At 41.7% G+C, this 24,443-nt stretch overlaps 1 protein-coding gene across 1 annotated transcript in view; it reads left to right on the top strand.

Moving 5' to 3' along the window:
- LOC142399156 (receptor-type tyrosine-protein phosphatase S-like) overlaps positions 1-24,443 on the top strand; it is a 67,920-nt gene that overhangs the window by 10,042 nt on the left and 33,435 nt on the right. The window contains exons 2-5 of the mRNA XM_075483645.1: positions 5,025-5,236; positions 7,879-8,024; positions 9,652-9,793; positions 18,076-18,264. Coding sequence (XP_075339760.1) covers positions 5,092-5,236; positions 7,879-8,024; positions 9,652-9,793; positions 18,076-18,264 — 622 coding nt within the window. The 5' untranslated portion in view covers positions 5,025-5,091. The remainder of the gene's footprint in view (positions 1-5,024; positions 5,237-7,878; positions 8,025-9,651; positions 9,794-18,075; positions 18,265-24,443) is intronic.

Raw genomic sequence — 24,443 nt, 5'->3', positions numbered from 1 at the left:
CTTTCTCGACCCCTGCCTCTGTTCTTCATCATGAATGCATGTGTTGCCTTGGCTCTGACATGTAAATGCTATGAACAAAATGTGGAACACATCCAATTTTTTTTTTTTTAAAACAAGGCAACATTGATTTAAACACTGGCATGGTGCAAAATGATGGCAGTACTTTTATGCAATTTCATTGTTGTGCTGATGTGCAGTAGGAAAGGCTGTGCTTGGATCCTCACTTAATGCTGAGATTAGACAGCGAGGGCGTTTCTGTAAATGTTGGAAATCAAAGTGTAGATTTCAGAAATTTCACAATTAGCTGTAGGTGATCAGTTAATTAAACGGTGACCTCAAGCAAGACTCCCCAACAGAGAAAGCCAGAGAAAAGGGTGTGGGCAGAGGCAGTTTTTAAATTCACTCGGCTCATCATTCAAAAGAAGTTCTTACTTTTTTTAGATTTGAACATGTCTTTCATTATAAAGAGATAATCTTGCTGCTTTGCTGAAGATCACACAATCAAGTATAAAAAGGAATTGTCCCACTGGAGACACAGAGATTTGAAAGCAGCCACAGAGTGAACCCACAACGCACAAACGCATACCTGCAGACACTTACATGAAAAAGGAAGGCAGAACATGTGCAAAGATGGATCTTTGTAAAAATGGAAATTAAGATCTTCTATGTTTAGCACACTGTCAACTGAAGGAAAAAACATGCCAGAACTCACTTGACGCATGATGAAACTGAAAATATAACATAAAATAATCTGTAGTTTTCAAACCATATTTCGAGTCAAAGTCTCCTTGCCCAGACAAGACAATAAAAGCTATTTTATTTTACAGTTAAATCTTAAGATTTTATACAATTGACAGCTGCACAAAGATTTGCAGAAAAATTCAAATCATCCAACTAAAATTAGGTTCAGAATCTTCCAAAATCAGACAGGCATGACAAAAAACAACAACCAAATAGGGTTACTGCTGATTTCACAAGAAGACTACCAATAGTTTTTTTTCCTTACCAAAAATTAAATCCTTCAAATGATTCAATTTCATGTGGCAAGGATAGAAAACTGATAAGTTTAGATTCACAGCAATCAGGATAATGCTTGGGTAGCCAGAGTTCTGTTTAGTCTCCCTCTCACATTTCCTTTAAGTTACAGCTGGAGAAAAAATAGAAAATTGAACACATGATAAATAATTACAAATGGGGGGGCTTTCCCTGTAAGTCTCCAGGTTTTGGGGCTGTTTCTGTGAGTCATACCACTCTGGGGTCAATTTGAACCTCTCATTGCAATCCCGTTTATCTCTTCAGACTAATGAAAGTGGGAGCTGCTGGCCAGGAATATCATTGCTATTTGTCAATACCTCCCCCCCTTGATAACACTGTTTGGATGTATGTCGTATGGGAAATCCACTGTCCCAATTTCAGCATCCTGCATGCAGTGTTAAGCAAGCCTAATAGAGATTTAGTGGAGGTACCCAGGTCTCCACATTCATTTACATTCAGGGCAGGGAAGCACAGTTTTTGAGTGACAGGTGAGTTTTCTTGTCTGAGAGGAACTTCACATATTTTATTTTCTCTGCTAAAAATGCAACCAGGTCGGCGGTGTAGCTCATGCCTGCAGTAAGCCATGCTTCATCCTGTGCCTCTGATCCTCAACATTTATGGGTGTGTGTGCGTGTGTGTGTGTGTGTGTGTGTGTGTGTGTGTGTGTGTGTGTGTGTGTGTGTGTGTGTGTGTGTGTGAGTGTGTCTGGGCTGCTTGTTTAAAAGACAGTGAAGGGAAGCGTGTGTGTGTGTGTGTGAGAGAGCAAGTGCCAATCTCCCCCATGATGCTTTGCCATCTGCCATGTTTGTTTGTGTGTATGTGTGTGTGTATATTGCTTTGTGTGTGTGTGTGTGTGTGTGTGTGTGTGTGCGTGTGTGTGTGTGTGTGTGTGTGTGTGTGTGTGTGTGTGTGTATTGCTTTGTGTGTGTGCTTGTATTTGTGAGTGCCATTTGCCCACAGTCTACAGGGTGATAGAAACATGAATTAATATCACTCTCAGCCCCTCCTTGTTTCTTCATGGAACCTTCTCCAAATGTCTCCTCTTAAAGCTGGCACATAATTCCTTGTAAAACGTATAAATCGTGCCAAATTATTTTGGTGCAAAAGAATTATAAATGTTCACATAAGTTTAGGGAACCTATTCTTATTACACCTCTAAAAAGTGTAATGGCCCTTTTTTAATCCACCCATGATTTCTCCTTCAATATGAACCCAACAATTTTTCTTTAATTATTTTTCCTTGATCATGTACTCGAATTATTACATCTCTGAAACTATCTCCCACCCACTGAATCTAAATGAAAGGTGAAAAAGAGTAAAAAGAACACAAAGTTCCTATCAGGTGCACTATCTCACAAGTAGCATGGTGCTGCAGGAAACAGATCTGGTCTTTCCATGAGCGCTCATGGCTAGTTGTCATGGCGACGGGCCTTGCGAGATCATCCCAACCCACTTGTGGTGAGAGGCATCATGGGTAAGGTGGGGGAGAGCACAGGGTGGGGACGAGGTGAGGAAAACAAAACATGTCATCTTCTGCAGGGCCCCAGCGGACCAGGGGCAGGTCGGATGCCACCTAAACAATGTTATTTCATCAGCTTGATGGAGCACAATAACCGGTGTGTGTTGCACCACCTGAGCTGTGGTGTCATTAACCGCCTCCTCGCAATAAATAGCACATGTATCCCCATCAATCTATCTGTCTGGCTGACCATCTGGTTTGTTACTTTGAAAAGGTAATAAGACCAACCCCTGCTGTCCGCTCTCTGAATGCTGAGCCAGATGATCGGGGGAAGCAAGCTGTGATATCTCTGAGGGGGTCTGTAGAGACTGTGCTAGGCCTGAGTCATGACAATATGCAAGCTCACAATGCTTACTACTTTTAATTCTGCCACCGCAGAAAGCAATGGGAGCAATACTTCTTTATCTACATGTCTGGACAGGAAGAGCGTGTTGTGGTTGCAGCGTTTAATAGCAATAAAACATGCGTAGGCATGCCCAGACAGGCCTGGTCTGCTGCTGTTTCTTTGAATCCGTTTTTGCTTCCTCCTTCATCATCCACAGCTGTAAGATGCTTTGAGCCCTTTTGTTTGAACTGAGTCAAAGGGCCAACAACAGCTGGAGCAGCTGGTGCTGGACAGCTGGGGAGGGGAAGAGGATTTGTGTACAAGCAAGGATTAGAGTGCCTATATAAAGTGAAGGAGATGAATGATAGGGTTTTGCGGAGGAAATGGCATCGAGTGAGGAGAGGTTAACAAGTAGGGCGAGGAGGAAGTGGAGAGGGGAAAGGTGGAAAGGGATGAAAGAATATGGGAAAAGATGAGATTTCAGGAGCATGGAGAGTAATACCCGAGTGAGCTGGGGGTAAGATTTGGGATTAGTTAGAGGTTGTGTGACTAGAGTGGAGGTAGAGTGGAGAGGGTTTTGTCAGCAGGTGAAAGACAACAAGAAGAAGTGGATAAACTGAAAATGATAGAGGGGGTCAGAGAGAGGTTATCTAAAGATAATCAGGCCCCGGCAAATCCAGCACACAGAACGTATACGAGCAGTACCTGATGTTTGAGCGGCCATGGGCTGCACGCAGAGCAGTGGCCCTGGTTAGATTAACGCCGCCAAATTGAGTTTCCGTAAGAGGAGAATTTACTTAACATGCTGCCAATAGTGGCTGAATGAGCTCTGATCTGATTTTTCTTATCACGTTGTTCAATTGAAAAGGAGACGCTGAAAGCTTTTCTATTCTGCTGCCGTAATGCAGCATTAGATAAGGCACGGAAAAAGAGCCTGCATCAGATAGACAGACATGTTTTCAGTTGAGCTATTTTTAGTGAAGGAGCTGGCAGACAGTAATACGTATGAGCAGGTCATTAGCCCAATAAGTGGTTGGAGGAGTCTTTGAATATGTAACACACCAGAAATGCCTCTTTCATTTATTAAAGGCAAGCAAGGGGCGGCCAAATCTCTGCTCTTCATTTCTGCCAGTGTGTCAGAGATGTCAGGGTGAAATCCTACTTTTAGGTGTTTGCACATATTTATGTGCCAATCTCAGCGTGGCCTGTCACCTGTGAATACATATTATGTCTCCCTGAGAGCATATATGTTATCCTGTATTGCCACTTGAAGGGACTCTTGTATGTCTGTGATATATGACAGGTTAACAAAGGCTCCTTTCTCATTTGGCCTCCCCACCTGCGCTCCAACACATGGGGCAGAGGGGTGGGGGTCGGGAGAGCTTGATAAGACTGAGGAGTTATTGACTCCCAGACGCAGAGCTTCTGCACGGCTTGTCTAAATCTCTGTGAGCAGACAGAAGTGAATTATGTTGAGACTTTCAGATGTGTGTGTGACTCTGCTTGCATGTATTTGTGTGAAGAGAGAAAATAATGATGGTGACTCCCCCCTAAGGCTTAGGATTAACAAGAGGGGGACATCTATTAAAGCTACAATTTCTGATCCATTTGCTGTTATTGAATTTTGCTGCATTCCTGCTGACCCCCCCCAATCCTCTTTGTTTAAGTGTTTTTCCATTACTGTGCCACACTCTGGACGTATTATTGCATTAGCACTTTTATGTGCCACCAGAACACTAAAAAGGAATTAGGCTAAAGCTAAGATGACATTACTTGGACATCTTTTGGGAGAAAAAGAACTCCTAAAACCGAATCATTGCAGCTCGTTTCACAGCTCACTACAAAAGGACACTTATTAATACAAGGGCAATGTGCTGAAAACTATTTTGGTATGTTTCTTGTCATAGTTATTTAGCAGTTATTTAACAAGCCTAAGCCTGCTTAGGCTTCATGTCCCAAAAGTCAAATGAGCTCTGATTCAACCACAAGACCTAATCCTAGGTTAGCATAAATTTGTCTACAGATATCTTTGTTATTACTTTTTTAAAACATTAAATACTCTGTCTTCATGATACATTGACATTTCAGAGCGATGACACAGAGGTGAAGAAAATATTTCTGACCTTCATTTTTTTCTGTCTGCAGAGTGCCTATCCCTGTTGAGTGAAGCCCTTCCCTCATCTCCGTCTCCAACCAGCCCAACGGTGGTAACATGCTTCTGTCTAAGCCAAACAGAGTTCAGGGCCAGTCCAGGCGGCCCATGTTGGGGCTCTGCCTTCACCCATCTCCCCTGTGTCTGCTGCTGCCTTTGATTATCCTGCTAACCAGACCTCGGAGCACCATGTGTGGAGCACTAGGTATAATGATTGTTTACACCTTTTTTTTCGCTTTCTTTGCCTGTTTCTCAGCTGAAGGTCAGTCAGTGAATGTGATGCATAGAAGGGTGGATGTATGAAAACGTGTTTGTATATGTGCGCACTAAGTGTGTGGGTGTCATACCATCCCATCCTGTCAGTATATCGGCTCTGAAATGTGGCGTTGTTAATGTGTTTTAATAAGGCGGGAGGTCCCATCAGCATGTTCCTTATCATCTTCTTGATTACAACGTTTCCACACTTTTCCTGCCTCAGTGGTCTGCACACATTTGCTCAACCAGACTCAGCTGTCTCTGCTCTGAAAATGTCACCATAGCTGAAGATGGAACGGAACACCTCTTACCACTTGAAATGGAAATTCTAATCAGATTTTTTATTTATTTTTTATTCCATTCGTGCAACCGATTTGAACTTGTGATCCTTTGAGAGGACTGATGTTCTATTTCAAATATTTTTCAATGTTGGGAAGGGGTAGAATTATACACCACCCAGCAGCTGCCTTTGGACCACCCAGAGTGTGTCTGAGCAGAGCAAATAGTGTTTAGAAAAGACATTCTCTTCCTTGTCTTTCCATAAGCAAACATAAATTCAAATTGAGTTGTCCTCTCTATTCCACAGCTGGTTGCTTTTTGCCATAAGTATTGTTTTTAAAGCAGTACAAAATAAAACCTTTTACCAGGAACTATTCTTTAAATGAATTTCCCAAAATGAAACTTGAATTTCAATAACAAGGGCCTGATTATAGTCTGACCTGGAGCAAACTCATAGTTCCAATTACTATTCTGTCACACTACGCTGAAAACACTACAACACTATACCTGCTGCCTACTGTTATATCTGAGCACAGCAGCAGTCAATCATTCAGTCAAATTACTGCATGTTACAAAGGTGTTCTATTAAAATCAGGCCAGTTGTGGGTGAGTGGCAGACCTGTAGGTGTCCCTCTCTGGCAGCAGAGTGAAATGGCTATTAAAAAGACAGAGGTCCTCATTAGTCCCTTATTTTCCGGGCAGCTTTCAAGAACCTCCTGATCATAACAAGTTTCTGTTGAGTGCAAATCCAACCAGAGCCAGTGGCTTGCAGGGCTTTTCTCTGGCTGTCAGAAGAGGCTTAAGTGGTTACATTGCCTGTGGGGTCGGTTTTGAACAAGGATTGTTGCTGAAGTGCATTTAAGAGAATGCAGAAAGTATTTTGGATTCAACATGAAGCTAGAAAAACCATGTTCAAGCCCTAAGAAGAACATGGAATTCGTTCATAATCCGATAGGCAGAAAAAAAGCTGTTTCAGGCATGACATATTACTTTGGATAGTCCACATTCTCGTATTGTTGGAAGCAAAAAAGGGCAGTTTTCTCCAAAGTGGGGGAATTTCCAAGAGTCCAACAAGCAAAAAAATATCCTGCTCTTGAGTCTCAATATGAAGTGAATAAAATTGCTCAAACTGACTATGGCCTACCTGCAATTTTCTCCTTCTTGCTCAAGCAAAAAGTGAAACCACGTTATTTGTGACATTCAGAGAGAGTTCCTGTGAAAGCGCAGTGCAGCAGACACTGGAGCAGCCTTTTGTCATCATGTTATTCCAGAAATTGTCAAGGCACAGTAGAGAATTTGGAAAGTGCTCTGTGTGGCTGTTTAACAAGGAAGTGAGTGGGAAGATGTTCAAACAGGCTTAAGAATCTGCCAGTGATGCTTTGATAGGCAGTTATTTTGTTCCTGCTCTGTCTTCAATCAACACAGCAAGACCTCACCCACCCAGATGCAGGGGAGGAGGGATCCAGGTTGCTATGGTAAGGGTCATCTTGACTTCGCCCTGATGGATAGCAGTGATTCTCTAACTGAAGAGGAGTTAAGCTGGGCACCATGGCAACAGGCCACAGACGGATAGCAAGGGGTGGATGCGTGAGGCTGTTTCACTGATCTGACTCAGCCACTGTGAAAAGTGTAGGTTCAGTACTGTTGGCTCAATATCACACTTTGAAATTGGTATTTTCTTGCAGAGGGCCACTGCAATGCTTAAACATCCAACATCCCATTATAATCACTTCAATTGTCCTCCTGAAGTTGTCCACTGTGGCTGAGAGGGACGTTAATATGACAATTTTGGGTATGTTTGTTGTTTCTATTAAGATTATCATAAACTGTAGATGCAAATCCCCTATTGGTGTTAGGCATGTGCAGGCACAAAATCACACCTCTGATATTAATACATTTAAACCAATTATATGCTGTGAAATTTTCAGCGAACACTTCTCACACCTGTGAAATGCTCATGTGTCATGGCAGCCTATGCTGCATGCAGAGCAATAGTAGTCTGCCATGGAGGAGGCAGAGAGAAACAGAAAGATGTTCCTATGAGGCCCTGCCCCATCTTTTATTTATGACCCACAGGAAGTCCTTCAGCTTGTCCTCTAGATGATACCCAGGAAGTAAGCACCACAGCGCAGCCATCACAACACTAGTCAGCCTGACCAGTCACTGACAGTGAAATTGGGCGTGGTCAGCAGGGGGTTTGTTGCTGGTTGCAGAGCTGGTTTGATGGCCTCTGGGCATAAAGGTGTCAGTTTTCATGCTTGCGCTTTCTTTGTTTTTCTTTCCCGATTCTTCCTTGTTCCTCCTGTCTCTCAGTCTCTCCGAGGTTCATCAAGAGTCCCACAGACCAGATCGGAGTGTCAGGGGGTGCGGCTTCATTTGTGTGCCAGGCCACTGGCAATCCAAAGCCTGTCGTGTACTGGAACAAGAAGGGCAAGAAGGTCAACTCCCAGCGTATCGAGGTGGTTGTCACAGTGCACAATGTTCAGCTCTAACAGCATGACAAATCAAAAACATATGCATTAATGAGATATTTCTCTTCATAAATGCACTAATTTACAAATAAGTAATATACAGGATTAAGCAATGCTGTTGAGAGAAAGCAGCAGGTTGTTAGAATAAATGCAGATTTTGATTTAATTTTTTTAATTCTCTTTTGCATTTTAGAAATGCCACAGCCATACATTTTGTGAAATATATGATTGATCTCACCCTCATGTTTGTTCACTACGTATCTGGCCAGGTATTATAGTCGATAAGCATAAAGATAATTTGTCTTTAATTTGTCAACATCAATTTGTCTCGCCAAAGTTAAACAAAAAAACACAAGTTTAAAACTTTATGCAAGCATCTTTTTTCCCCACAACACTTTTTTTTATCTTGTTGGTTTTAGAGGCCACTTTGTGCTTTTGCAGATTTTGGTCCTTCTTTTGAGTGTGTTATGTATTTTGCATGTAACAAGTCTGCAGAGTTATATAATCCAACGCTAAGACCAAAGGGAGTCAGTCTCTCCCAGAGAGGACACTGCTGTTGAAATGTTTTTTTTGTAGTCCTGGCTTTTCTTTTACTGCTTCGCACGTCACCATTTTTGACTGACCAGTCAGCTGACCAAACAGAACAGTGTGTGAGAAAAAATAAATACATGAATTAATATGGAAGTAAATGAACCAATTCTTGGAAGACCCCGATAACAAAACAATGATTCTTTTAAAAGGGAAAACATGAGCTCTTTAATGAGTGCAAAAACATAAACAGAAAACAAATATAGACTGATTTTATGTGAAGATTTGTGTTTAACAAGAAATCCGTAACCTGTACAGGTAGTGATAGATGGATCATATCAAACTTTAAATGCAGTAAAGCTAGCTGTATAATCCAGCAGCTAGATGGCTTCCTAAAGTAAACCGATGATTCCCTGGCTACAGTGTGACAACTTAATAAGAGTGGTATCAAATTTCTCAGCTAATGGAAAAAAAGCCTAAAATTGTTCTTACATAATAACTTTTAGACTACATTCAAACATTTTGTATTACAGAGGTCACTCAATTAAAATTCAAAGTATTTTGAAAGACTGAAAACTGAGAATATGAAGTACTTAAATTAGGCTTTCTACTGAGTCCACAAACACCATTTAAAGGTTGAATACTACAAGCGAAGCAAATCCATTTATTTCAAGCTAATTAGAGGCCTGACTGTAAATTGCTGCAGTAATGTTTCACAATTCTTAAAGACGTGGCATTTCAACCGGGGGACCCGGATCAACCTCCCATGTTGGTAAGTACAGTAATCAACCCAGATGAGATGTCTTTATCTGAGAAATATACTGCCTAGCAGCTTCAGGACCATGTGTGCAAGTAGATGTTCTGTATCTGTGCCTGACCTTCAACTTTTCTGTGGAGAAAAAGAAATGAAATGAGGGTGCTCTGCATAAGGTATATGTAGATATTGTCATTGTAGTGCTGTAAGCTCAGACTACTCTGTAAATGCTGATATGCAACATTATACAGTTTACTGCTGGAATGATAGGATTTAACCATTTACCTTTGCTGTGACTAATATGTCTTATCCTGTAATTTTTTGGCTGCCCAGACTATAGAGTTTGACGAGGGTGCTGGTGCCGTGCTGAGGATCCAGCCGCTCAGAGCCCCCAGAGATGAGAACACCTATGAGTGTGTGGCACGCAACAGTGAAGGAGAAGTGTCTGTTACCGCAAAGCTGTCCATTATCAGAGGTAAGTCACAGAAACACACATACGCTTGAGACATGCTTTCTCTTCACATGTGCACACCTTGCCTCTGCCATCATTCATGGGGCTGTCGGTCATAGATGTGACAATAGAGCAACGCCACACCCTGCCTGCAAAGCAGGCTGCAGTGAACTGTTCTTTTTATAGTCCCTCTGAGTGCAGCCAAGCGTGATCTGGCCACAGAGAGGGACGGCTAGCTTACTAGCTCCGGGCTATTTTAGCGTTCCAGCTTGCTGTAATCATTGCAATCCTGGCCAGAGTGGGGGTGTTAATCTAATGCTGACTGCCTCCTTGGAGGAAAACCTAACGGTATTACGGTGCTCCAACATGTTATGCGCTTCAATTGCTGCATGTGGCTGTTAGCATGGGACCTGAAAAATGGCCTTCTGCCCAGCACAACTGGAATGGATGAAGAAGATGGGTCACTGCTCAGGCTGTTGCTCAGTGAGGGAAATTCATTGGTTCAGGCCTTGGTTTGGCAGACAACCCATTCTTGCCTAGAGTAATTGATGAGGAGAGGGAAAGCGGGGGGAGGAGGTTGAGAAGAAGTGAGAAGGAGTATGATGTAGGGTGAGGAGGTGGGAGTAAGTTGAGCAACACAACAGGATGGTGTGAAACAATAAAGATGAAATGGGATGTTGGAGGAGTGAGGGAGGGGGGTGTAGGCAAGCAGAAGATGGATGAGGACTGGGGAGCTGGCAGGGCTCTGCGGTAAGCAGAAGGCTGGTAGCCCAGGGAATAGACTCCTGTCCATCTGTTACCCAGCCCATCATCTCTACACACACAGCACCAATCTAAAGCCTATTACCACATAAACTACACCTCAAGGGTGAGCCTCCCAGAGTGTGTGTGTGTGTGGTCATGTACAGTATGTCTCTGCCTCTGGTTGTGCAAACTTTTTCTTTCACTGAGTTCTGTGCCCCACAAAGTCCCCGTCCCCTCTGTGACAACAGAAGGATCAGCCTTTGAGAAAAGAGTACAGGGCATGAGGAAATGAAGCAGTATTTAATATGATTCAAAGCTTCTGGCTAATGATTAAGAAATGCCCTTGAGTCATGATGAACAGACGGTCAGCATGGAGACAGCAAGAGGGGTGATGAGTCTCGAATAGACTTTTTGTGATGTTTGGATAATATAAATTTGTCAGCCATCATATGTTGACAGACTTTGTCAGCAGTTCATGTAATATCTTTAGATGTGTCAGGTCAGTATGAAATGAATTTCTGTTTTATAAATGAAATTTACCAAAAATGCCGCAGAACTGAATTTATTGTTTGGTTAATTTATTCGTTGGGTATAGATTAGAATTTTCCCTGACAGAGAATTTTATTCATATTGCCAAACCCCAGCACTGTAAATTCCTTCTTAAGCTGTCTTGCCGCCATTGAGATGAAGAAGTCTTGAATATTTTAAAAAAAATTAATTAATTCAGCCTTTATTTATTTATTTTTTGGCTATATTTCTTTCAACTTTTTGTGATCTATTGCTCTGAATGTATCAATACTTATTAGCCTCAACAGTGACTGTTAATGAAACCAGAGCTGTGATAGAGCTGTGTGTTTAAAATCTATCATCTCATTTTGGAAAATGAAACAATGTGTAAGTAACATGTATTACCAATAAATTCATTGGAAATAATCCCAGACAAATTCAATTTGTTAATGTAGAAAAGGCTTTTTTTAAATTAATATTAGAATCATATACTTAGAGTATACTAATGCAGTTGCTCATGATTTATACTGATGATTTAATCCCATCTAAACCCTTGAGGTGCTCCTCAAGCACATGTCACATAACATATATGTATGATGGTTGTCTATGGATTCAGACACATGACACCACTGGCAAGCAGCAGCACAAAATAAAAATTTTATTCGAAAAAGGCATAAGTCAAGTATGGATTTATTCAGCGTTGCAGGCATACTGACAGGGGAGAGGCACAAGTCCAAATCTGAAAAAATAAATAAATCCAGAAGTGACAAGATAAAATAACAGGGAACCAAAAAACTGTGAAACACAATGTACATGTAATCCAGAGTGCTAAAATGTTCAGGCGCAGGAAAAAAAAGAAGAGGACACACACACACACACACACATTGACAGATACACAAATCTGTCAGTCAACTCAACTGAAAGTGCACAGAGAGTACAGTAAGAGTATTCTGGTGCCACACACTCTAACGATCTACCACAGCCTGAGTGGTATTCTGCAGAACAGATCATGAAAACCAATGCTGTTAAGTGCAGAAAAGTGTGCAGGAATTGTGCTTGGGTCAGTTTTTGAAATAAATGGTTCATTGGAGAAAATGCTTACCAACCACTGGAGTAGAAAGGAAGCTTTCCATAACTGTTCAAAATCCCTTCCACTCCCTCTGGAAAGTCTTTTCATCTCTGGATGTGTTTCAAGTTATCGCTTTTTTTAAAGGTTGACTGAGACTAATTGCGAGTTGCACATTGTGAGTGGCTTGTGACTGGCCACAGGATATATGCTGCTGCTCTGTAGACTGCCTAAAGGATGGAGATGTGGTAGGTTATGGTGAGGGAGGTCTTGTTTTTCTTTTTGTGCTTTCACCATCATCAGCACACATCCCCCATCCCATTAGCTTCCCTTCTTCCTACTCTCCTTTTTCCTGTCTGCATCTCTCTGCCTCTGACTCCAGCTGCCTTCTCTTTGGCCCTCAGCGATATCCGTTTCTAATTTCTTCTCTTTTGTTTTATTCATCCTTTCATTTTCTCTTGACCCTCCCTGTCAATCTGGACTATCGCTTCACCCCTCCCGCCGCATTTTTCAGACTCTTTATTGCTCCACCTCTTCCTACTTTATCAAAACTGCTCTTTTCCATGGATGCTGCAGCTGCGTTATTCTGCCTTCAGGAGACAGGAATATGTGCAGTTCTGCATGTTTAAAAACCTCTGGTGGGCGAGAGATTCTTGTTACTGCAGTGCGTCCACGACTTTCACGATTGTGTGGGAACTCGTGCACAGGGATTTTTTTTTTCCCTTTATGGATGTGTGTAACTGCACTTATATCTGTTTGTGTATGCCTGGTTTGTGCAGAGTAATCCTGATTATACTCACCTCCCGGTGTCCCGTTTTAGGAGAAAGGGAGGTGAGGAAAGGGGGAGGATGAGGGTGAGAGAATGGGAAGGAGAGATATTCTGCCACCACTCTTCATATGAACAACAGAGACAGATCAGTGATTCCCCCAGGCGTCGGCTGCATTGGCAGGCCGGCGGCTCAAGCAGCATTTCAGTCTGAAAACAACTGAGAGTATCAACTCAGCCTGCAAGAGGATTACGTTCCTTGAGTGGAGTACTGCCTCTTTCATCACATACCCTCATCTTCTCTTTTTATCCTCTCTTTCTGTTTTTTCATCTTTTTGCAGCGTATTCATCTTTCATGTTGTACATACATGAGTGGTACATATGGTAGTAGCACATTCAGTCCCTGGCTGCTGAAGCAGAGCTCAGGATGGCGAGAACACGAGGGCTTTTTGATGTGATTGATCTTTGATGCTAAGTCTGAATTTGCATTGTATTGTGATCTATTATCATAGAGGTCTATTTGCATTTAAAGTGCTCCCCTTCAACCCTCCTGTAGTCTATGGGAGTCAATGCATTACAGTCTCCCCGAAGACTGCTGAGGGCTGGCAGATTAATCCTGAATCAGGCTGCCTGAGATCCGCTTTTATGCTGGCTCCTTTCATGCACAGTGCCATTTCCCATTGAAATGAACCGAAATATGAACAGGCAACCTGTTTCTCAACGGGTCTGAGTTTGTGCATATGTGCGAGTGTATATGTGTGTGTGTGTGTGCAAGAGACTGACACTATATAATTTTATTGTGTGAGAGATGGTGGGAGTGAAAAATACAAAGAGAGACAGGAAAAGAAAACCTGGATTCCTATTTGTTTGTTTGCATCATATACATTTTGTGTTTGACTCGGAGAGTGTGCCTTTCCGTTCTCCCACTAATATATTTGTATGTGAGCACATGGACACACAAATTGCATATTTGCCCAGATTTGGTTGGCTCTGCTGACTGGTTTTGGGCACCAAGCCTGATTGCCCTTCTGCAAACACAACCAGGCCAAAACGTACACTATCAACCTCCTGAAACAGAGAAATACACACAAACACAAAGCTCCGGGGAACAATGCTGCTCGGCGCTTGCCAATGTTCCCCCGGAACACTGTTGACACACAGAGTGTTTTTGTTTACACATGGCGCATTTTTCCATAGGCTGTGTTATCAATTTAGCCAGGAGATGAAAAATTAGCTTGACTTTTGTGCAGCAGTGTTTGTGTTTGATAAATGATTCATTTGGCGAAAAGTGTGATCAAGGCCATGCCCGCAGTATCTATTTCAAGCGGTCGCTGACTCATCCAGGACCTGGCAGTGTACCTGTAGGTCTCTATTCTCCTCTCCACTGAGCTATGCTTAAGAGTCCAGTGCATCTGTCTGTCTTTTAGATTCTTCACATCTACAGGGCAGAGACCGCTGCTATGTGCTCTATTTATCTGTTGCTCTGTCTTTGATAGCAGCATTCTGCTAGACTGACTAACGGTTTTAAACAATGCTGTCTGCTACACTTTGCCCCTTGCTTTAAACTGATTTCAATTAGTAATTTTACAGTACATGCTATATCTATCTTTTTGATGGCCCATGTAACAGTCTCACAAACGCAGATGTTATTGACAGATTAAGTTATTGGTCAACCGGTTGAACGTCGAAGTCGTTGCCCTTTTGAAATGCAAGACTTTTTCTCTCTGACCATGCGCACAAGCTGAAGGGCAACCAATTTCACCAATAATACTTTTTTCATCTCACAACCTTTTTTCGAGTAACTCTGCTTCAGACGGTTGGTTGTCTTTGCTTTCACTTCAGTCTTAGAACCAATATAGACAAGACAAATTACACTGCTGACATATCAAAGAGTAACGTCAGGTCTGTGTTTCTAATACGCGCGCACACTTGCACAGCAAATCCTGCCTCGCTTTATTTTGGGCCTTGATTACACTGAATTTTGCTATTGGCAATGATAAAGGAATTACTCATATTACTAATAACCTTTTCCTGATTAACTATTTGAAAAATCAAAAAGCAATCCAAAGAAAACATCTTGTACGAGCTATATAGAAGTAAATTATGTATTTGCATTATTATTACATTATTTAAGCTACATCAGTTAAAGGCGGAGCTTTTATATAATTCGTGGAAATGAATAATAGTTCACCCTATTTCATTTGTTGTATTTTGTGAGTAAAATCCTCACAGATCGCTCTGATCTCATTCATATTTACTTTATGGATGCACCCATTCAAGGATTTTCAAATCTTTATTTTTGTTCAAGTTTCAAATCAATAAACATGCAGCAACATAAGAAAACAAAAGAATAAAACTACCTTATTTTTATTATGAAATACAATTAACAACGACGATGAAAGAGTGCAGAGTAAATGTGTTAGGTCGATGAAGACTAAGCACGTTTTGTCAGTCAGACCAAAACCGGAAAGATGACTCCATTTACATATTTGTGTGTTTCTTTTGTTAGATGGGTAACCACATGAGAAATTGTGACTGAAAATAAAAAAATTGGAAAAAGCATTGTTCAAGCATTGATATCAAACATCACATGATTTCAGGTTCACAAATCTTATCATTTGCTGAAAAACACTTAAATCTTGACATTTCAACATAGCACAGGAAATAAAGAAGTAGCCCTCTGCTCTAGAGAATATTGTTGGTTAATTTCTTCTATTTCTAGAAACAATTTTTCCACAACATGGCATCATATCTATCTGTCTGTACACATCTCCCTGTTTCTTCAACTTCTCTGTAATTTCTCAGTCCAAGGTCCATCCACGCTGTCATGATTTGCTGCATTAATAAAGACCTGGCTAGAATATAGAGCCAGACCCCTACAGATATACATGCACACGCACTTTTGCTCATGCCCTAAACCAAGTGCAGTGGTGCGCTCTAATTAACAGCCAGGGAGTCCTTGTAGTAGTAACCAGTGGAGTGATAAAAAGACCATCTGAACTCTCTCAGGAGAGGGGTTGGATCGGCTGAGGGCAAACTGGAGCAGATGTAGGCCTAGCATATTCCTCGCCTTGGGGAGCTAGCGTTCTGACCTATCCATCGATCTCCTTCTTTTCCTTCCATTCTCTTCCCCTCCACCTCATCAGTGGTCATACCACTGTCCTCCATTCAGGTAGATCATTAGCATTGATCAGCTGGGGACTGTGCAGAGGGGAGCAAAGCTCCCTCCAACCTGGTCTCCATTTTCTGTTGTCAGAAGGTTGGTATGAGGCCTGATAACTACGGTAAACATCCTCATCATGGAGACTCTCCTCTGAGCTATGATCCCCCTCATAGCTTTAGTCAGCTGTCCTCAGCTTCCTCCTCACAGCAGCAGTAGCATTAGCATGATGTGCCGAACTGATGGGGTCTCTCCAATGCCTATGAATGTGGAAAGAGAGAAAGAAGGTGATAGATCCTATTTCCACTCAGTCTCTCATCCCCATTGCAGAGTGTGAGGGAACAGATGGTATGTGTCTGTCATGTGGTTAGGTAGCAGGGTGCCCGGAGGAGGAGATGAGTGGTGGAAAAACACACAGACAGTTGATGTGGTCATGGTCTACATCTTGGACTGTGTTGGGCTGCAGATTTTCTGTGATGCTGAGCACACCTTCAGCTTTTCAGTTTTGCTGTGCCCGTCTATTAAGAGATTCCAATGGTCTTGATTTGTTTACCACACAAATGCAGTCTAAGTAAATGCCTCATTGCTGTAGGAATAGATATGATCATATTTCCCAGAATGGAGGAGGTATCTGTGTGTGAGAGAGAGAGAGACGGAGTGGTTAAAAGGGCAAGGAGAGGAAGAAACAGGTGGGCTGATGGATGCTTAGTTACGTTTCTGGCCATCTGGACTCTTGTCACCGAGATCCTTAATCCTATTCAACAGAGAAAGTGTGTGTGTGTGTGTGTGTGCTCGTGCGTGTGTGAGACAGAAAGCAACCGCTACCCTGAATGCACACCTTCATTTTTATGTGTGTGGACGTGCTACAAAATATTATTCCAAACATCGCTGAAGTCTCTGAAGATGCTAATGCGAACAAAGCTATGAGAGTAAATTTGCACACATATGCAACACACACCAGCACTTACACGGTCGTCTGCGCCCCCCCCCCCCCCCAAAACATAATCAGACATATCCAGACGCATCCCAGATCTGCCTTTCTAATCATTGGTACATTTTAACAATTACTGCTAACAAGTCCTTATTACCCCCAGTGCCCTGCCCCTCCTCTTCAACCCAGCTTCTAATTGCCGCTGCTGTTTCTGAACAGCTCTGTGCATAGTTATTAGACAGGAATCATTACCAGCACCTAACACGCACCACACCTCTTGAAATTCACAGATCACCACCACAAGCCACCAAACATTCGTCTTTCTTGGTTAGTAATGTACAGTATGTGTGTGCGTGTGTGGCCAAGCGTTGGCGCTTAAGTAACTCCTGCTGAGTGGGTGTTATGTTTATACTCTTCTAGACGCAGCCTGTCAAACACATACAAAAACCTAGCTGTGTTTTCTTCCTGCCTGCTATATCGCCTAATCACTAGCTAGCTGCAGGCATAAGCTTGAGGCTTTGATCACAAAGGCTATACTGGCTTTGCTGTCTGCGCCAGTATCTCCACTTTCAAGGATCTGCAGATGTTACACTGAGGAACAGTGCCTCTCACATTACACTGCATGTGAGCAAGTCCTGTGTTTCACCACAGATGTGGCAAAGTTAAGACTGAACGTATGACAGGGCTGACTGTGTTTCAGTGCAGGCACATAAACCATTCGTTTGTTTTCAAGGAAAACTGCAGGTCCACTGTCCCGAACAAGAGCAGTCTAAGAGTGCATACATCTGCCAAAGCTGAGAATAAAAATCCTGTAACCAGTTGAGGATCTGTATTAGTGTTTTAAAAAAAAAAAAGAATTGCTTTTAAGTTTGGCCATGCCCCACTTCTGGTTAAATGCAGTTCAGTGCTAAGGAAATTACAAATGCACAGTACCGAATGCATGCGATTTCCCATCCACTTGTGTGTGTTTTTTATTAATTAGTAAATGTTACATCTTACATGCAAAGCTATCAATGAACAAACTAGATTGTATAGAAATTTCAACCTTAGCATTAGGCTTTCAAAGCACCGCTGTGACAAAGCATTGTTTTGCTTACAGTCAGTTTTGAATGCTGTGTCATATCTGTTCCAGAGGACCTGTTGCCATTTGGCTTCCCCAGTATAGACATGGGTCCCCAGCTGAAGGTAGTGGAGCGGACAAGGACAGCCACCATGCTCTGTGCTGCCAGCGGCATCCCGGACCCAGAGATCTCCTGGTTCAAAGACTTCCTGCCTGTTGAGCCAAGTGCCAGCCAGGGTCGCATCAAACAGCTTCGATCAGGTGAGAAATCAGAGTTTTGGTGTATCTTATTTGCCAGTTACTAAACAAACGGTGCATCAAAAGCTTAGATTAGCGATCAGGTAAATCCCCGTTGCTCTAAATTTTGTGATTACCATGTTTTAATTATGATTGAGGGATTACATGCTGCTCCTTGTTTATCGCTGTTTATCTACATCCTTTGGGAGTGTTAAACCTCTTTAAAGACAATTTCATTAAAAGGATGATTGTGCCATCCTTAAGCCAGGACAAAAAAAAAAAAAGCAGTTTTATTAACATTTGGGAGGAAATATTAGCACTTTTAGCACAAGGCAAATTATTTCTCTGTTATTAATCATTAACGTAAAAGAGAAAAGTCATCATCATGCAGTCAAAGCAATATTTGTATTGCAAGATTGAAAAAGATTTGCGCAGAATCGTCAAGTTAATCAACTCTTAACTAAATATATGAATATGATCAACATTATTTTCAATTTAATTGAATAGATCTCAAATGTTAAAATCAATAGAGGCAGAAATATGTTTCATCACATTAGGCATTTAACTGATGCGCCTCTTCACTGAGGCCGCCTTGTCTGAAATAGCATTAAATGTGCTCGTGTCTAAAAATGTGAATGTAAGAGACAGCAGGAAATCAGGGGGGGGGGGCTTCTTTGCTGCAAGAGAGAAGGGAAACTGTGAGCCTGTGCAGATAGATCGAGGGATGAATACGGGGAAATCGCATCTTGGATGTAAGACACTTTATTCAGCTTTGTTTATGCTCTTCTGTTAAGATGATACAGTGTCTCCTGGAGTAGGCAGATCTCCTTTTTTTTTTACAGCCATACTCACTCAGCTATTCTCAGGGGAAATGAAAGTGATGGTGAAGCGAAACCATTTTGTTGTTGCTTCAGCCATATTCTCTGTGCCCCTGCGTCCTGCCACTTCTGATATTTTCCTGCTGTCAACCTATTACTGATCACTAGAAGTCTTTGTCAACTATACGTCTGCATCACTATTTATAGGATTTGTTGTTATGATGTTTGATTCAATTTCTCATACTTGAAGGTAGGAGCTAAAGCTGCACATACCAGCCGAAAAATAATTCCTCCAGGGGCCACGTATTTATTTATATTTTTAGCCATTAGCATTTGCCTAAACTATGACAGCATCTATAATATGCTTCCGCGAGGGCACCGCCACACCACCTCTCATTAGCTAAAGATTGTGTGGTGTGTAGTTATTTTACAGCTCGATATGCTATTGTTTGTTGATAAATCCACTGTTTAAAAGTTTCATGTATGATATTTTACCTTCCAGAATAGATGATGAATTCATTAGATAAAAATCCTCCCATAAAGAACAGGTGAAGAACTAGGCCAGCATTGCCATGCTGTTCCTAAAATAGTAAGCTCTTCAAGCTACGTGAAGTACTCCAAGATAGGTTCCAGTTTCAGTTTTGAACTGTGATCCAGCTGCTCTAGTCTGGTGTGACTCTCAGTGGTTTTCTATGGATGTCGAACGCACTGTTAACCAGTTCCCTGCAGCGTTGACTGTTGCATTTCTAGGCATTTGTAGGCTGTGGCACATTTCTCTTACTACAGGCTCTTTCACACTGATTCAGCATGTGCAAAATCCCAGTTCTTGACAGTCCTGCTGTTTGCACATGCAGTTGCTGTAGCATTCTAATTGTGAATAAACTTGTTTTAACCCCTGCACCTAATCGTGAGTATAGTTTCCTTCCCCTAAGGTGTCAACTGTAGAGTGCCCACAGTGTAATTACCTCGGTGCAAAACAGTCTTCAGTGTGGCTGTGTGTGGATTATGGTGTAGAAACAGCTTCACTGCTGCATGGTTGGAGGTGATTATTTTAAAAACATGTATAATTTTCCACGTGGCGATATGTGTGGTGGTGGTCAGACCTTATATGGTAGCGTTTCCACCACCATCAGGGCTTAACAATGAGAACAAGCTTTAGAAATGATAAAGGCAATAGTCCTTACACTATCTTAAGACATAGCCTTGGTTGTCAAAGTTTCAGACAATACATGGAGCAAAACAAGACTAGCTAAGGCTGAAAGCAAGATAAGCAAAGATGAAGAACTACAAACTAAGGAGTAAATGGTCATCCTGACCTTCTGTGCTACACAGAATATGGCACACATACATATATTTCAAAGAATAAACTCTTGCAAACTGTGCTTAATTTCCTCAACAGTATGCCCATCAGAAATTAGGAATCTGCCAGCCAAAACTGTACAGTTATTTTTTTTATTATTTAGTAAATAAAATGTTTCTCTTTCCATTTCATGAGTAATGGAATTAGAATCTAGTTTAATTGTTCATCTTAAACAAGTTTCCTCTTTTACTGTTTTCTTTCCTAGTCTTATTCATTGTCATATACAGTGACAAATGTGTATTTTCTTAGTCCTAATTGTTGATTTTTCTAACTTATCTCAAGACGTTTCCGGTGGTCTGTGCTGAGCTGTGTTTGGTCCTTATTAGAGTGTCACACAGACGTAACAGCAAATCACAGCTACGCTACATTAGGCTGCAGATGGCATCAATGAAACAGTAGCAAGACAAATGGCTCAGTGTGATTCACTGCAGGCTTTGATAGGATTGAAAATCACCAAAACATCACAAACCTGAGCAACAATTGTGCTTCATAATGAACCAAACACTGCGATGAAATGACTTCAAGAAAATCAATTACACATAAGGTAGGCATAAAATAGCACTGAAATGAATTATGGATGAAACACTCCTTTATGGTAAGATGTTTAGTGGCGACATCTTCCAAGCGATGGCTCAGATTCAGAGGACGGCTGCCAGCTCTCACTAAACCACAGCCAGGGGTCTGTTTTGATCTACAATCACTGTTTTGCTCTCTGTCCCCACTTTTCTTTCTCTGATGGGTCTTGGAAATTATTTTATGTAGCATGTGGGTCAAGCTGAAAAATGACATAGAGACCGCACTCGCATCTCACAAAAGACAAAAGAGGACCCACAGCCATCTCACACCCCTTAAGTATCCATCATCTGTGGTTGCTATCTCATGCAGGTAACTGTCCACGGCTATTAAAACCACGTTTATACATCTGATACCTATACAGACGAACACACACACACTCATACATCTTTCCTCCGTTACCGGGGACACAAACATATGGCGAAGTATAGAGCCAAACTTTTCCTGACATCTTTATACCGCAACCAGTAATCCATTTATTTTTCCATGCCATCTGCTGCACCAATTTAAATGTGCGTGAGGTGACCCATGACAAGCTATCTATCTATCCCTGACATTTCAGACTAAAAGCTGTGAGTCTACCAAAGCACTTAACAGCCCTCTTAGGCCCACACTCTAGATAACATGTGATATGGACCCAGAGGTAGATTACCGGATAATGGATGGTTGTGTCTTTGTTAAAATCCATGCTTGGAAGGAAAGTGAGTGTGGAGGTTTCCAGCGTGTGGCAACTAGTTTCTTTTGCAGCTGTGATTCCCGCCAGCAATGCTCTCCTCTCGTCCGGTGTCAAACCCAGCCCTGACAAATCATTTAGAATTAGTGTGGCAGGCAAACCAGGCAACCTGATCTTAAACAACTTGGATAGATTCAAGGCAACCATTTTCCAAAATTCCACCACTCCCAGAACATGTGAAAATAACTGCCGATCGCTTTGCAATCGCTTTGTAGGATCATTTATAATTTTCATTAAATGAAGCTTCCTAAGAGTTAAGTATACTGAAAAAGTGTATTTGTTGATGGTAAGGATTTCTGGATGCTAAACTTAGATCAGCCCATACTCTATCCCAATCAAATGTAGCTTTCAGATTTGGGATATCTTTCTTCTATGTTTTATCTAACGCCAGAGGTCTGTAAGAGTGTCGTAATATGATAAGATCAAAGTTCATGGCAATTATTATGGGCACAGCTCGGGCCACACAATATAAATGCTTGCATCATTTTATCCTGTGTCCAGGGGGATTATCTTTGGTCCTCTTTGCTTGTTTATCCAACAGTTAGTCAGCAGAAAATAGCAGCAACTGCAGCTACATAAAAAAGGTGAGACCTTAATCCTTGTTTTTCGCTTCGCTGTACACAGCAAATTCACATCAGCAATTATATCGTTCACTTAACTTTAAAAAAAAGAAATAATCTAATGATCCAGAAACTGATATTAGTTTTATTGTAATCTTTTTTTTTTAATATGCTCAAGTCAGATGTTCCCGATCATGATATGAAATCTGATTATGCTGTTGATATCTAATGGCAAACATTTGAGCTATATTCATATTTATTTACAGTTATATTTATATTTCCATTACACATCATAACATAAGCAACATAATGCCTTCATTTTTCCTGTCTCACTCACATTAATTAACGTCTTTATGGCCTACTGCACACAATCTAGAGACTGCAGCTAAGCCTGTTGTAGTTGGTAAAATTGCCTTCATATTTCCACGTGTCCATAATTGTAGCACACCAGCAGCAGTTCAGGCTCCTCCTTCTCGCTGCCTGCAGCGGGAACAGGCCGCCTAGAGCTGCTATGCTGCTTGCAGGGTGCTTTCTTGACAAAATGTTATTTAGAAAGGCTGAAATGTTGCAACAGAAGTGTTCAGGTGGCAACAGTGTAACGCAGCGCACCTTGCTGCCGCCCATATTGATTTGATGTGTCTGCGCATATAGAGGGGGGTTAATGTAGCGTAAGTGTGTGTGGGCCGCTCGCCAAAGACAGAGAAAGAGGGGCTGAATGGAACTACCTGCAGCTCAACAGTAAAAAAAAGACGTTGCTTCTTTGGAAACAATTTTTTTTTTTTTTTTTAATCGATTACTTCAACATTTTGGGGGGATAACCCTAATTTTCTCTCAGCCTCAACCTCTGCTTTCGCAGCTCCGCGTTAGGTCCACTCATTTCCCCTGCGTGCATTCAGTTCTCTTTCCACTTTTTTGCAGTAATACATGTGCATCTATATTGGCGGGATGGCCAAACACGTTAGTTACTGTCACCTTTGTGTGGGCTGCGGGTCAGGTCATTTGGTCTATCAGTTAATCAACTGAAAATGTGAAACTTTAATCACAGAAATCTACATTTAAAATTTGATCTAACGTGAGATTGTTTTATCACCCAGCCCTGCTTGTTCTTGAACTCCTCCTTTTTGTTCAAGCCCTCCGTGGGAATTGTAACTGTGCTCCTGAATCACCTCCCCTTCGACTGTCAAATCGCTGGTTCCAAGCCCTTTACAGATGATTTTGCAACTGATGCCACTCTGATGTGCATAAACAACTCTTTTTCTAAGGTCCTTAAATAGATGTATTATTGGCATAATGCATTTCCACAAACATCTAGTAAAGATCAGACTTCGAAAGATCCTTTTTCTTTAAATAAAACAGGGCGTCCTCTCTCACCGATTGCTATCAAGTTGATTAAAATCACCTGACTGTAATTTCATCCTCTAATCAACTGTTAATCCCTGATGTTCACAACCTTTTGCCTCATACAGATATGGAATATTGGATCATTTCTCCTCGGTAGATAAATGACCAAGTGTAATATTTTTGACTCATTTGTTTAATTGGATTTTGGTCTAAAAATAGCTTTCGTCTGTCTCGACTGATGTTAATATCCATCCCACAAGGTTAATTTCTCACCTTGTTGGAGACTGGAGTCCGGATGAGCTCTTTGACCTAAATGTTCTGGCAGAGATATCAGGTTAGAAGTATCTGTTGCCATCTGATTAGCTGAGCCTCAACCCAGCAGACATAATACACCATCCACGATGTCACTGCAGCTCAGTTTACTGAAGTCACATCTCATTCTGGGTCAGTCAGCAGCTTCCAGACAAACTAACTGCTCTTCTTGTTCTTGTATGTTTCTTACTTTCCCTTTCTCACATGTTCCTGCCCTGCTTTCCAACACTGACCGTTATGATGTTCGTTCATTTCCAGCTTTCTCTCTGCGCTGTTTGTTGAGTTATTTATGTGCCTACTGACCTTTCCATGTGTATGTATACTGAACACCTGTCGATCTCCATGTACGGTAATTGCTTGTTTTGCATAGAAGGAGATTTCACCTGCCAATTTCAAATTTGTGCTGATGGCTAGCCATATGAGCTGCTTCCAGCTGCCGGATGAGCTCTCATTTGCAGAGATCCACCTGTCCAATTCCTCTTCTCCTCCGCCTTGTCTTTCTTTTG

Source organism: Odontesthes bonariensis, chromosome 14 (genome assembly GCF_027942865.1).
Source record: "Odontesthes bonariensis isolate fOdoBon6 chromosome 14, fOdoBon6.hap1, whole genome shotgun sequence".
Classification (NCBI taxonomy): Eukaryota; Metazoa; Chordata; class Actinopteri; order Atheriniformes; family Atherinopsidae; genus Odontesthes; species Odontesthes bonariensis.
Note: the sequence above shows the minus strand (reverse complement) of the source record. Positions and strands in the feature narration are given on the sequence as shown.